The following is a 14,239-nucleotide window of genomic DNA, read 5'->3' as shown; positions in this document are numbered from 1 at the left end:
AGTTTTTACCTTGAACTTGTTTTTTAAAAAATGTTTTGATAATAGTATTTCAGTGTAATTGTTTCCATTTATATTCCTGTGTATTTTATGCATTTAAAAACATTTTTTGGAAAAGGTCCATGACCTCCCAAAAGTTAAGAACCTCTGATTTTAAAATCTAAAAGCAATATCATTAATTATAAATAAGTAAACTTAAGCTTTTTAGGATGTATTCATATAATTGAAATATATTTTTAAAAGTAATCTGGCAATTGCTATCAATCCTCTAGATATGGAGTCTAGGATAATTTTTTAACCTAGTGATGACTAACCAAGCTAATTAGAGATCCATCCCTCTCATACTTTGTATTATCTACTTCCTTATCACCTTATGCCATAGATGCCTTCTGATAATGAGACATTTCAAAACCCCTTTCTTAAAGTTATAATATGCCATACAATTAATTGTTTCTCGATTTCCCCTACCCTGTGCTTTCCTAGCAGCCTCACTTAGCAAGTTGAGTTTTTTGGCCTAGTGCATATTTTGTTCCAAGATATGTCTCATTGGCAATAAGTAGCCCTTGGTATTTTCCTGCCTTTCAAAAAGATTAGCAATTTTTAATGCTTTTGAGGCACTTTTTGGTTTTTCATTTATATATTATGTCTAGACATTTATTTTTCAATTGTTAATATTAAATATTGTTGACCTGAGATTCAGAATAAATAAATCCTGAGGAGTTAGGTTCTATAAATTGTGTCTTTAATTGGATGATGAACACATCACGACACCCACAGTTACTTCTACACCGAGTACCCAACCCTTGTTTTAGCACATAGGGGAAGGAAAAATGGAATACAGAACTAGGTAAATGACAATAGAGTACAAAAAATGATTGGTTACAGAATTGAGGTGCAAGGAGCGACATGATGGGTTAGAAGTTTGGTAGTTGAGGCTAGCAGTGTACCACCTATCCTTTTTAGTAGAACTGAGAAGAGCTCAGTTGTTGGAGTTCATGTGCCAGGTAGCAGCCCAGACTTTTGTATAGCAAAACAGACATTCTTAAAAGATGGGTTGGTGGCCAAAGATGCCAGACTTTCCCTTTCCACAAACATTTCTTGTTCAGGAAAAGATCAGTGGTTAGCAGGATTCTAAACTTAACCCATTACAGAGCAGCTGAACTATGAACTAAGTTTTAGAAACATAAAGCCATAACTTAACCAATTATAGGAAATAGATAAAAGCAAGTCTATGGTTCTCATCTTAAGTCCTATCATTAGTCATTCCAAGACTTCTAAAAATAGGAATCCTGTCAGGAGAGTGGCAGGATTAAGTTTATTTTGACAACATTATTGCTATGACGGAGCCAAAATTGACTTTTTAATTTTAAATTGTTTTTCAGTGGGAAGGCATTTGCCTTTTGGAAGGTAGTATTCTTATAAGCACTGATGAGCCTTTAAACATTAATAGACAAGAAATCTAAAAAAAAAATTGCTGAGCAAATAATATCCTTTGGCCTTCCAAGGAACAGGTTTTCCAGGTTAGATATTACTTTAAAGCAATGCTTTAATTACTTAAAAATGAATTGTATCTTAAATCTGTTTTTGAGGGTATGAATATAGAAATATATTCTTCACTTTGAAGGTTAATGACTAAGCATTTGTAATCAGTTATTCTTATGGAGGTAGAGGAAGTTATGGATAATTATATGAAAGATTACCTTTTCCTCAGGCTTAAGATTTCTTTAGGCAACAAGATGAACTTAAAAAAAAAATCCTTATCTTCCATCTTTGAATCAATATTGTGTTTTGGTTCCCAGGCAGAAGAGCAAAAGGGCTAGGCAATGGGAGTTAAGTGACTTGCCCAGGGTCACATAGCTAGGAAATGTCTGAGGTCATATTTGAGCTCAGGATCTCCCATTGGTAGGCATGTCTGTAAGATTTAAAATTGGTGAAGCTTGTAAACTGTAATAATTAAAATAGTTGTGGGTCATAAATTGTAAGTAGTTAAAAGAGTTAAGGGTATAAACTGTTATATTTAAAATGGTTGATGTTGTAAACTGTAGTGAGTTAAAATGGTGGAAGATACAAATTATGCTAGATATAAGAGAGGGTGAGTAAATTGTGACCGCAGAAAATATGTTTCACTACAGTGTCTTGGTTTTTAAATCAAATATAAGGTGGTTGCCAGGGAAATATTCCCAATTATTCAATATGCCCAAGTCAACTGGGTTTTATAGAGAATTTAATTAATAATACAATGAGTAATCAAAGAAAGAGAGAAAGAGAGAAAAAGGAAATAAGTATGAAGGGCCTTAAACCAACATGGTTTAAGACCAACGAGTTTAAGACCAAGACCAATGAGTCTTAAGAGAGAGAGATCAGTCAGTTAGTCTTTTTATCACTCACCACAAGGTCTGTCTAAGCAAGGATTCTAGGGACACCAGGCCAGCTCTATCTCAGCTGATTTCACCAGAGAGAGTTCCAGCCAGAGTCCTCCTCAAAGAGAGATCCAGCCATAGACTGTTTCAAAGGGCCTCTCTCCAGAGCCTCCAGAGGGACAGAGTCCCCTCAGAGGAGCTCCGTCGAGACCTCCTTAGAGATTGTCCTCCAAGAGCTTCCCTTCTCCAGAGCCTCTCTCAAGAGATTCTTCCCAAGCGATCCTCATAAGAGCTTTCTCCAAAAGGATTGTCTTCTAGGATCTATCTCCAAGGATCCAAGGATCTCCAAGCCTCTCCAAGCCTCCAAGGATCCCTTGCTCAAGAGATTCCTTTTCTTATATAGGAGGTTTTTTCCTATGTCACCTCCCCTAAGTTCTTCCATCTACCAATCACCGTAGATGTTTTCTAAAAGACAGCCCATCTGAATTCCTGCTAAGTCGACTAACCTCCTCATTAAATCTGAACCAGAGAAAATGCTGCTGTGTCGACTAATCCCCTCAGTAAGTCTGAACCAGAGAAAACACAGCTGAGTCGACTAATGTCATTAAGAGAAAACTTGCCGGACCCTTTTAGGTACCTAGCATCCCATTGTATCAATTCTAAAAAAACAGGCATGGCTCAAAGAACTCCTTGCCTTATTATAAGCATGGGTCCAAGTACTTTAACTGTTCAGCAAGGAGTTTTCTCCCCTAAAGCAGTCTTAAGTACTGGTGGAGTAGAGGTCCTCCCATTTCTGATCCTGGCGAGTTCTCACATCAAAATGGGGAATGTTTCCAGTAGGGAATTTGTTCCAATGGAGGATTCCTCAATGTGGAAATTTTTAACATTCACAAGTCTGAGAAATTTCAAGATTTACATGTCTCTTAATCTACTAAGCTACCTAACTGCCCCTTGAACTTTCAATTAATTACCATCATTTCTTTATCAATAATGGGTTGCTTTTCTTTATTGTTTTAGTTCTCTGAAAATGGATAAGTTTAATAAAACTGGAGAGCCAAATGAAATTAATAGAGAGATTGCATTAGAGAATTCTCAAGATACCTTCTAGCTCTTCCATTCTCTGTTGTGATTCTAAATATTCTGAATATTTTAAAATTTCTTTCTTTAAGTTGTAAGGAGTACAAAAATGCCTTAGATGAATTATCTAAAGTGTCTCTACGGAATACCACTGAGGAAGTGCTGCAAGCAAGCAGGTTTGTGTAATTCATAGATACTTTATAGATTGTAATTCTCTTGTAATTTTTTTCTAAAAATAGCACTGCTTTTTATTTTTGTGACTATTATAATAGTTTTGAAGTTATAGATATGATCTCACTTATTTTGACCATTATTTGATAAAACAAAATTCAAATATAACAAATGATTCCAAATAACCTCTTGGAGCATGGTATAGTGAATTTTTACCAATAATTGTATAATTATTTTGTCTGCAGGATTTTGAAACTCCCACTTTTAATTTAAAAATAAAGCACTTGTTAAATGTTTTATCATGCTATAGTAATTTATTTCTTGGTGTATGAACATAGAAAAGTACAGAATATAAAAAATAGAAAAAAAGATATTTTCTGTAAGAATTTGAGGAACTTTTTGGGAACATGATTCTTTGGTCCTAGGTTCATCCACTGAAACACTCAGACTCAGTATTGCTGGTATCATTAAAATTCATTTGATACCTCAAAAAAATAAAAGATTTAATTTCACTTAATAATAGCATATTTTAAAATAGGAAATAATTTATTTCTGTGATAAGGTTACTAAAAGGCAAACCTAATTTATTTCCCCCTAAGCTGAGAATTTCTTTAAGCCATCCTAGGTTATACCTACCTAATCACTAATTTTAATAAATTAGATTTACTTAATACAGTTTACCTAATTGAGGTGAAAGATTTTGTTTTTCTCATTAACTCAAGATTCACTGAATGAACTTAGTTCATTCAGGAAGAATATGAGGAAGGGAAACTAGTCCCTGAAACAGTGTGAGGTAAAATTTTAACTGAATTCCAATCTTTATGTCTTGAGCAATATTATTATTTTTTAAAAAATTGGTTGCTTATCACTTTATTTCCTTCCCACTGCTGAAAAATCCTTGCAACATTTAACATTTCACCAGATCCTCAAGTTTGCCACCTCTCCAGAGTTCCCCCAAGGCCTGCCTTCCTTGAAAAATGATTGTGTGTCCAAAATAATTCAGTGGCCCATTTTCTGGAGATATCCCAACTTAGCTGGGTTGGGCCTTGGATATCAGATACAGTTATCAGGCTGTTTCAAGCATAGTAGAACATGTCAGAACTTTTGATCCACTGGAATCTCTTTAACAATCTTTGGCCACTGTGGGCCAGAATGAAGTGTCCAACTAGGGTTTTCATGGTTATAACTAAAATGTTAGCCAAGGGGGGCAGCTGGGTAGCTCAGTGGATTGAGAGCCAGGCCTAGAGACTGGAGGTCCTATCCTAGGTTCAAATCTGGCCTCAGACACTTCCTAGCTGTGTGATCCTGGGCAAGTCACTTAACCCCCATTGCCTAGTCCTTACCACTCTTCTGCCTTGGAACCAATATACTGTGTTGATTCCAAGACAGAAAGTAAGGGTTTAAAAAAACAAACAAACATTATCCAAGAAAAAAGTTCTTGATTCTGAGATTAAAAATTGGGTCTGAGGAGCAAACCACTTATTATTTAATTTTGCTTTATTTTCCCTTTTTGTTAATAAAAAAAAAGTGTTTTCTATTTCTGTAAGCCATAAATTAAATGTATAAATAAATGCATAAAACCTGTTTCTCCTTGATAATTCAGTAATTTGGACAGCAGACCCAAGACTAGCAGCCCAGTCAGATTACCTGATGCTGGGGGACCAGCAAGTCGACCAGTGGAAGCTGAACCTCAGCCACGTAAGATTGTTCAGCTGTGGTACTTGTTAGTACTGATAGCTGGCTTTAGATCATTATTCTGAGTGCAGTAAGGTGTGTGTTGGTGGGTGTTGGTGAAAAAGAAATGACATCAAAAAACAACTTACTTCTTTTGGTTTTTAGCTTTGAAATTTTACTCTATTAAAAAAAAAAAAACCCTTACCTTCTCTTTTAGAACTGATCCTGAGTATCAGTTCCAAGGCAAAAGAGTGGTAAGGTCTATGCAGTGTCTTCTGTTTCTAGGCCTGGTTCTTTATACACTGAGTAACTTAGCTGCCCTTGAAATTTTTACATAGCATCTTTTTTTTTTTGCACGGTTTGTCATTGTCCTGTAAGTTATTGTAGCCTAGCATAGTGTATAGAGAGTAGATTGGTATCAAATACTTGGGCTTGAACCCAGCTGCTCCTGCTTATTACCTTTGTGACCTTTGACAAACCCTTAACTTCTCTGCACTTAATGTCTTTTTTCTGTAAAATAAGAGGGTCAAACTATATATCTATATATCTATACATATCTATCTATATATATATCCTTCTAACTTGAACATCTTTGTTCCCATTATCAAAATGCAAATAGTTAAATTATAACTTTAAATAGCTACGCCTGGGCTATATGCTGTTTAGAGAGGATCTACCTTTGCTAATATGGAACTTTCAACTTATAGTCTCTATTAAAAGTAATTTTTCATGAACCTAAGAAAATAGAAGCTATTTTTCATGAACTTCCTCTTCTCCATGACTATCATAAAACCCCTTGTTTTAATCCTCTGCTCTCTCCTTTAAAGATCCCAGTTTCTTGTCAACATCTCTTCATGTGTCTTGGATCCTATCCCTTCCCATTTCTTCCAATACAGTGACATATCCTTCACCCTCTCCATCTCTCAATCTTCCTTTTCTGCTGCCTACAAATGAGGTCTTCTTCCCTGTCCTATAAAACATTCACTCACCTTGCTATCCCCTCAAGCTGTCATCAGAGTTGCTTATCTCCTTTTCTCCCAGAGTTCTAGAAAAAAGCTAATTATATACACATTCTTTGCTTCTCCCTCCTTACCTCTCATTCTTTTTTTAGCCCTTTGCAATCTGGCTTCTCCAACCTTATTACTAAACTGGAATTTTTTTTCCCCCAAAGTTATTGGTTATCTCCAAATCTGATGTTAAAAGATAAAAAATTTTTTTTAATCTTTTTTTTTTAATCTTTTGATACCAAGCTGTCCTGGCTATTCCCACTTTTGTGACATTACTCTCTCTTATTTCTCCCTGTATAATTATTCCTTCTTAGTCTTCTTTGTCTGGTTTTTTGTCCTTGTATACTTGCTAAATTCTCACTGTGATCCAGTTTTCTGTCTTGGACCCTCTTTTATTTTCCCTTTACATTTATTTGATGACTGCTTCCAAGAGCATATTGTTTGTCTGTGCAGATGACTAACAGATCTGTATGTCTTCCCTAAGCTCCAGTCTCCCCTCACCAGTTACCTGTTGGACCCCTCACTTTGGATGTCTATTTATAATAGGGTGGGTTAAAAGAAGGGTTCAAACTAGCTATATAAATAAATTAAAAGGTTTGTTTAACTAAAGGGAGAAAGGAAGGGAAGGGAATCAGGGACTAACTTACTTTTTAAAAAAAATCCTTACCTTCCATCTTGGAATCAATGCTATATATTGGTTCCAAGGCAGAAGAGTGGTAAGGGCTAGGCAATGGAGGGTAAGTGAGTTGCCCAGGGTCACACATGTAAAAATAGACTCGAATCCAGGACCTCAATCCCCAGAAATCCTTGCTCCACTTCCCCAGAATGCCCTCTAATCTCACTGAATTCTCACCTGGGCCAAGAGCGAGATGGGGTATTTAAACCTGGTTGTGAATAGGCTCAGTCTCTTTTGGACTTTGGTTTTGGAGTAGACGCGTCTCTTTCATGATGTGAGGTTATCTTGTCTAGGCCTCTCTGGCCTAGACATGTGCTTTCTTATTCTATATTTTTTTTAATCCTTAACCTTTAATAAACCTCATAAAAATATAATACTCCTTGCAGAGAGAAACTAATTTCTATCTGCCCAAGTCTTCCCTAAATTTTTAACTGTTACAGTTTTGGCGACCACGATGGGAAGTGTCTGAGGCCAGACTTGAACCTAGGACCTCCCATCTCTATACCTGGCTTTCAATCCACTGAGCTACCCTGCTGCCCCCAACTAACTTACTTCTAACCCACACCAGATATTAAAATCCTAAACTTAATATAATTATACTAAACTAACTAATAAGTTAAAGTTAAGGAAAGATTGTTAGAGGCAAGGACAAAAGGGCCCAAAGAAATCTCACAACACAGGAGTCCTTTCTTTGATAAAGCAGAAATCCCAGTGACAGCTCTGTAGGTCCACAAAGGATTGGAAGGGGAATGATGATTAATCCACACGCTGTCCACCAGTGTGAGGTAATCTCTCATTCAACCACTCCTTCAAGATGGTCCAATTTCCTGGCAACTTCAAAATCTTTTCCTTCAGAGAGAGCCAACTCCACTCCCTCTCTGTCTTCTTCCAGAAAGACAACAGTCAGTCCCAACTGCCTCTCTCCTTCTAGGTCCTCTAGGAATGTTGACCCAGTCCCTGCCCTGAGGGATCTACTTGCTTCTTGCTTTTTGCAAAGCTAATCCTTTACAATACTACAGACACCTTAAGCTCAATGTGTCCCAAATGGAACTCATTATCTTTGCATGCCATCACCAAAACTTCCTTTCCTAATAGTGAAACTGCACCACCTTTCTTCTTTCTAATTATCTAGGTTCTTAATCTCGAGTTTATCTTGTTCTTGCCAAACTGATCATCTTGCCTTTCCTCACATGTGGTGCTCTGTCTCATTTCCTCCTCATCTCTGCCTCTTAGTTTCCCTTGTCTCCTTCAAAACTCAGCTCAGATATTCCCTACTACATAAAACCTTTTCCTCATCTTCCTCACCCCCTATGCTTGTATTCTTCTTCCCTAATCTGTTGCATTTTCTTTTTTTTTTAGTTTCTGCAGAGATTTTAAAAAATTATATATTTTTTTCCAATTATATTGGGTTTATTTTCTGTTTATTTAATTTATACTTAACATCTGCACACATTTTATCCCTGGGATGTGGAAGTTTCTGGGGAACAAGGACTATTTCATTCCCAGCACAATGCCTGGCATATAGTAGTTGCTAAGTAAAGGCTTATTGATTTATCTGAGTTGTACAGATTCCTCTTATTTCCCAGTCTTATACCTCCTTCCTTTTTTGAAAAGTGATTTTAAAGCTTAGTCATACAATACTGCCAAAATCTCCTAAAGCTATGGAATTTAAAGAACCTGTTTTCACTTATGTAAAAAATTTTGTCATCATACTGTTTGCAACGATTTTTTTTTTCTTGTATAACTATGAACTCTTCACAAAGTTTTTAATTTGTATGGATTTCTAAAGAACAAATGATAATGAAATCACATATTAACAGCAAGCATATCACAAAGCTCACAACCAGCAATAGCTAGTGCTAGAATAAAAATGAGACCCATTTGTATTTGTGCCTTGAATACTAAACACATGATAGAAACAAACCCTGATTTTTACCACTTTTCAGAAAGAAAAGGCTTTATAAAAGATCACTGATAATATTAAGATTCATACTTTATAATTAAATCAACTCAATTCCTTTAGGAGTTTTAAAAACTATTTGTCAATTGTATTATTTATAGTTCTGGCTTAACCTTTATATACTTACTGGATGACATAAATTAAGTGTTTTCACTGTGTTGGTTCTTGGGAATTGCTATTGACAGCATTTTATGGGTCTTGTGGCCTGAAGTAGCTTCTTTTTTTTCATACCTCTAAACCAATGAAAAGAACTTTGGAGGGCACAGCTAACTGACTTACCAGGTCAACGAGGTGTATCAAAACCCCCACAAAACATGAATTTGAGAGTTTCAGTAAAATCAGACTTCTTTGTATAGTGGCTCTTGCCATCCAGAGAATTAATTCAGACATTTCAAGTTCAGTTAATAAGTGTATTTGGAAAATAACATTCACTTCTTTTGTTTTTAGCCAAAAAGGCTTCGGGAGTGTTGTCTTTCTTCCGAGGTGCTGGAGGGAAGAGTCCTGACTTGTCTTCCCAAAAGAAGGAGACTTTACGTGGTGCAGATAGTGCTTACTACCAGGTTGGACAGATGGGCAAAGAAGGGGTAGAGAACCAGGGAATCGAAACTCAAGGTGTGTCAAAGTGGCAAAATGTAACTTATCATAAATTTAAAGGTTTTTCCATTTAGTTATTTTGTTTTACTTGTAGGATGAGAATTATGGGCTTACTCTCATGGTAAGGCTTTAAATTTATAATGTACCTAAAAACTAAGCTTCGCCACAATCTTGAAGTAATGTTGTTTACTTGATAAGATTCACACTTCTCCACCAAATGAATAATATGAGAAAATGTTTTACATGACTGCACATGGAAAATCTATATCAGATTGCTTACAATCTCAGGGAGAGGGAGGGGGTAAGAAGGAGTAATTAAGGGATGGTGGGAAGGAGAGAGATTTTGGGACTCAAAAAACTTAAATGTTAAAAAGTTGTATTTAAATGTGATTGGGGGGAAAATATTATTAAAAAATTTTACATTTGTCTTCTCATACCTTTCTTGCTCAGGAATTCATAGGACAATTTAGAATATTTTTTCCCTTTTGATTTTTTCCCCCTGCCTTACCTATTGAATATATTTTGGGTACAGGACTAGAATAAAAAAAAACCAGACATCTTAAGAATAAATTTGTTGCCATTTTAAAAAACCTAAAATTTAAATTGACTATTCAGCTATCATATTATGGGTTGCTTGTGGCATATACAATAAAAAAATATGACATCCTTCAGCCATTGGTCTGTGCTTTGAAAGTTAAATTTTGAAAAATCAGAAAACACACAAAAAAGTTGTTTATTAGCTGTTTATAAATGGTTAGTAATATTTGCAGTCAATTCAATTCAGCAGAAGTTTACTAAGTGCCTGCTGTGTGCTGTGCATTATATTGGAAGTGGAAGATATAGAGAGAAATAAAACAGTCCTTACCTCAAGTTTATATTTTACAATAGGGAAGGATTACATGCACAGATAAACAGTTAGAAAATATAGACAGGATAATTTCATAGGATCCTGAGGAGAACAGTTAGAACAAGGAGTATCAGGAAAGACTTCCTTAAGGGGTAGCATAAGCCAAACTTTGGAGGAACCTACAGATTCCAAAATATGAGGAGACATCATGAGAACTTTTTGTGCGTGGGAGAAGAAATTATATATTTTAGAGTAAACATTTTTTAAATTAATTTAAACCATTGCCATCTGTCTCACAATCAATACTATGGATAGGTTCTAAGGCAGAAGAGCAGTGTGAGATTTAAAATGGTTGAGGTCTTAAACTGTAGTGAGTTAAAATGGTGGAAGATATAAATTGTGATAGATATACAGGAGGGTGAGTAAATTTGACCGCAGAAAATATGTTTCACTACAGTGTCTTGGTTTTTAAATCAAATATAAGGTGGTCGCCAGGGAAATATTCCCAATTATTCAAATACCCAAGTCAATTGGGTTTTGTAGAGATTTTAATTAACAATACAATGAGTAATCAAAGAGAGAGAGAATAAGAAAGGAATAAGTATGAAGGGCCTCAAGCCAACATGGCCTAGACCTGAGTCTTAAGAGAGAAATCAGTCAGTCAGTCTTTTAACACTCACCACAAGGTCTGACTAAACAAGGATTCTAGTGACATCAGGCCAGCTCCATCTCAGCTGACTTCACCAGAGAGAGCTCCCAAGCGATCCTCATCAGAGATCCTCCAAAAGGATTTCTCCAAAAGGATATCCCCTCAAGAGATTCTGCTTTTTCTTATATAGGGGTTTTTCTCCCATGTCACCTCCCCTAAGTCCCTACATCTACCAATCACTGTAGATGCTTTCCAAAGGACTGCCCATCTAAATTCTTGCTAAGTCGACCAATCTCAGTAAGTCTGAATCAGAAAAAATGCTGCTGTGTCGACCAAGATCCTCAGTAAGTCTGAAGGAGAGAAAACACAGCTGAGTCAACTAATCTCATCTAAGAGAAAAATTGCCCGACCCTTTTAGGTACCTAGCATCCCATTGTATCAATTCTAAAAACAGGCCTGGCTCAAAGAACTTCTTGCCCCACCATAAGCATGGATCCAAGTACTTTCTTTGTTTAGCAAGGAGTTTTTTCCCCTAAAGCAGTCTTAAGTATGGTTGGAGTAGAGGTCCTCCCATTTCTGATCCTGGCGAGTTCTCATATCAAAATGGGGAATATTTCTTAGTAGGGAATTTGTTCCAATTAAGAATTCCCTGATGGGGAAATTTTTAACATTCACAAGTCTGAGAGATTTCAAGATTTACAGCAGTGAGGGGTAGGCAATGGGGGTTAAGTGACTTGTCCAGGGTCACAGAGCTAGGAAGTTTTTTGAGTCCAGATTTTAACCCAGGACCTCCTGTCTTTCAACCCACTGAGCCACCTCACTGGCCCCACAAGGGAATCTTATGAGAAAGACTGACCTCTACTTCATTGCAAGTTGGATAGAATTTGTATTTTAGCTAGAAATTTAATTGAACTTAAATAATTTCAATTGGTTTGTTTCTTTAAATAAAAGCTGAGAAGAGTAAGTTGTTTCTAAGGTTGAAAACCATATTTTGTTTTTGTATTGTTTAATTCTGAAAATTAATTAGCATCTAATATGAAAATTATCTTATTCATTCCTAAAATATTTTAATTTTTTAGATGAAATAGATGGAGGAGAGACCCCAAAAAAACCACTTGCAAATCCTCATGTGGAGCTTCGTAAGTATAGAATTGTTTAGGGTTACTTTTGAGGAAAGGAATTGTATTTGTACAAATTGGCATCTCTTCTAGGGCTTCTAGCTTCAAAATGTGGTGATAAAATAGGTATCTGAGTGTGTGCAAGCTGGCATGAAACTTTTTAAAAAGGAAACTATAGGCAGGAACATTATATATGGTAGGATTTGTATCTAGATTTTACATCAGTAATTTAAATCCATAGTCTCTTGCCTTAAGAAATCGTTAGGAGTCCAGATCAAATTGTACAATGTATGTGGGTTTTAAAATAAGACCCAAGAACCATTGAAAAAAAAAGGGCAATTGGTTCTTGACTTTGCTTTTTTCTTAATTTATTTGAACATATGTGACTTGCCATTCATAAAGTGTTATTTTTTCTGAACATTTTCTGGACGGAACTATGGTAGTGCTCTGGAGAATGGTCTTAACATTGAAAATGTCATTTTGCTTAGGGCTATGGGAAAAAAAACCAATTTGTTGTGGTTTTTGAAAGCAAATGTCTTGTTTTTGTTTTATGAAGTTTTCTTCCCTCTTTTGTGTTTGTTCATAGAATTTTCTGATGCTAATGCCAAGTTCTACTGCCGACTCTATTATGCTGGAGAGTTTCATAAGATGCGTGAAGTAATCTTGGGGAGCACTGAAGAAGATTTTATCCGTTCCCTTTCTCACTCTTTGCCCTGGCAAGCCAGGGGTGGAAAATCAGGGGCTGCATTTTATGTGACTGAAGGTAAGTTAGCCATTTACTTGGTAGATAGAGTTTATTATATTTAGATATACAACTAGGAGAAAACTTTGATTTGACTCTTTAAGACTAGCCTTTTATCCACTAAGACCTCTTAGTTAAATATAGGTTTTCATATATCATTTTAATATTCTTTCTAGGCCTCTAGTTTAAAAAATAGTATTCTGATTATAAATTTTCTCAGTATATTTTAGATAACAGTTGAGTTCAGAGAAATTTTATGTAAATATAGGAATAGTGTATGTATATATGTTCACACATCCTTATACATTCACATGGGATCAGTATTTTAGCAGATGGGACCCTTACCTCTGGGTGATCTGGCTTATATAAATGGTCTGAGAGAGAGAGAGAGAGAGAGAGAGAGAGAGAGAGAGAGAGAGAGAGAGAGAGAGAGAGAGAGAGAGAGAGAGAGAGAGAGAGAGTCTTTGTGAACATTTGAAATTGAAACTTTTCAGATGACAGATTCATTCTGAAGCAGATGCCTCGCCTGGAGGTCCAGTCTTTCCTTGACTTTGCACCGCATTACTTCACTTATATTACCAATGCTGTTCAGCAAAAGGTAGGACCAAAACAGACTTCGTTTGAATATTTCTCTATGGTTTCCCCATTTTCCCCATTGCCCGCCCCTCCCTCCCCCATCCCCAACATTTGGAGCCTTAAATCAAAAGGGACACATTTCTAGAGATGAAAAATCTCAATTCTGTCCTGGATAAGTTGTGCTCAAATCCATCACTTACTGATAGTGTGACATCAGATATGTCCAGTTCCCTACACCTCTGGGCTTCAAGTTCTCACCTGTAAAATGGGGCTAACAGTTTTTCTGCTTATTTGCTTCAGGGGGTGAGTATGTGGATCAAATGAGGCAGTATAGCTTTCAACCCACCCAGGCCACCATCTTGTCATCTGCCCTTCTTGCATGGAGTGGGGCAGTCTATTCTCCTATACCTAGATTCTATGTCCTAGAATAAATGCTCTTTGAAAATATGCACAATTTTGCTTTTTTGTATTTGTATCACCTGAATACTGCTTGGTGTGTGTATACACACACACACACACATAAATAAATAAATAAAACAAGAGTTTACTAAATCTTTTTCATTCATTCATTGCATATTACAAAAGAAAAGGTAAACTCTCAAATAGTATATAAATGTTAGCAGCTCCTTTTTTCCTTAAATACATGAATCCTGGATCTCATTGATATTTCCTCTATTTCCTCCAGTTCAAATTGAATTCCATCCATGCCTTCTCATCCTTTGTGATTCTACATTCTCCTTTATATCTTCCACAAAGTTTCTACTTGATGTGCCAGAAGCCTTGTTATATAG

At 36.1% G+C, this 14,239-nt stretch overlaps 1 protein-coding gene across 10 annotated transcripts in view; it reads left to right on the top strand.

Annotated features, from left to right (window-relative positions):
• PIKFYVE (phosphoinositide kinase, FYVE-type zinc finger containing) overlaps positions 1-14,239 on the top strand; it is a 137,664-nt gene that overhangs the window by 112,476 nt on the left and 10,949 nt on the right. For all 10 annotated transcript variants that reach the window (XM_056806989.1, XM_056806988.1, XM_056806990.1 and 7 more), the window contains 6 exons: positions 3,527-3,610; positions 5,209-5,303; positions 9,370-9,534; positions 12,092-12,151; positions 12,717-12,893; positions 13,367-13,470. In XM_056806989.1, coding sequence (XP_056662967.1) covers positions 3,527-3,610; positions 5,209-5,303; positions 9,370-9,534; positions 12,092-12,151; positions 12,717-12,893; positions 13,367-13,470 — 685 coding nt within the window. The remainder of the gene's footprint in view (positions 1-3,526; positions 3,611-5,208; positions 5,304-9,369; positions 9,535-12,091; positions 12,152-12,716; positions 12,894-13,366; positions 13,471-14,239) is intronic.

The sequence above is a fragment of the Monodelphis domestica genome, chromosome 8 (assembly GCF_027887165.1).
Source record: "Monodelphis domestica isolate mMonDom1 chromosome 8, mMonDom1.pri, whole genome shotgun sequence".
Lineage (NCBI taxonomy): Eukaryota > Metazoa > Chordata > Mammalia > Didelphimorphia > Didelphidae > Monodelphis > Monodelphis domestica.
This window is presented reverse-complemented; position numbering and strand designations above follow the sequence as displayed.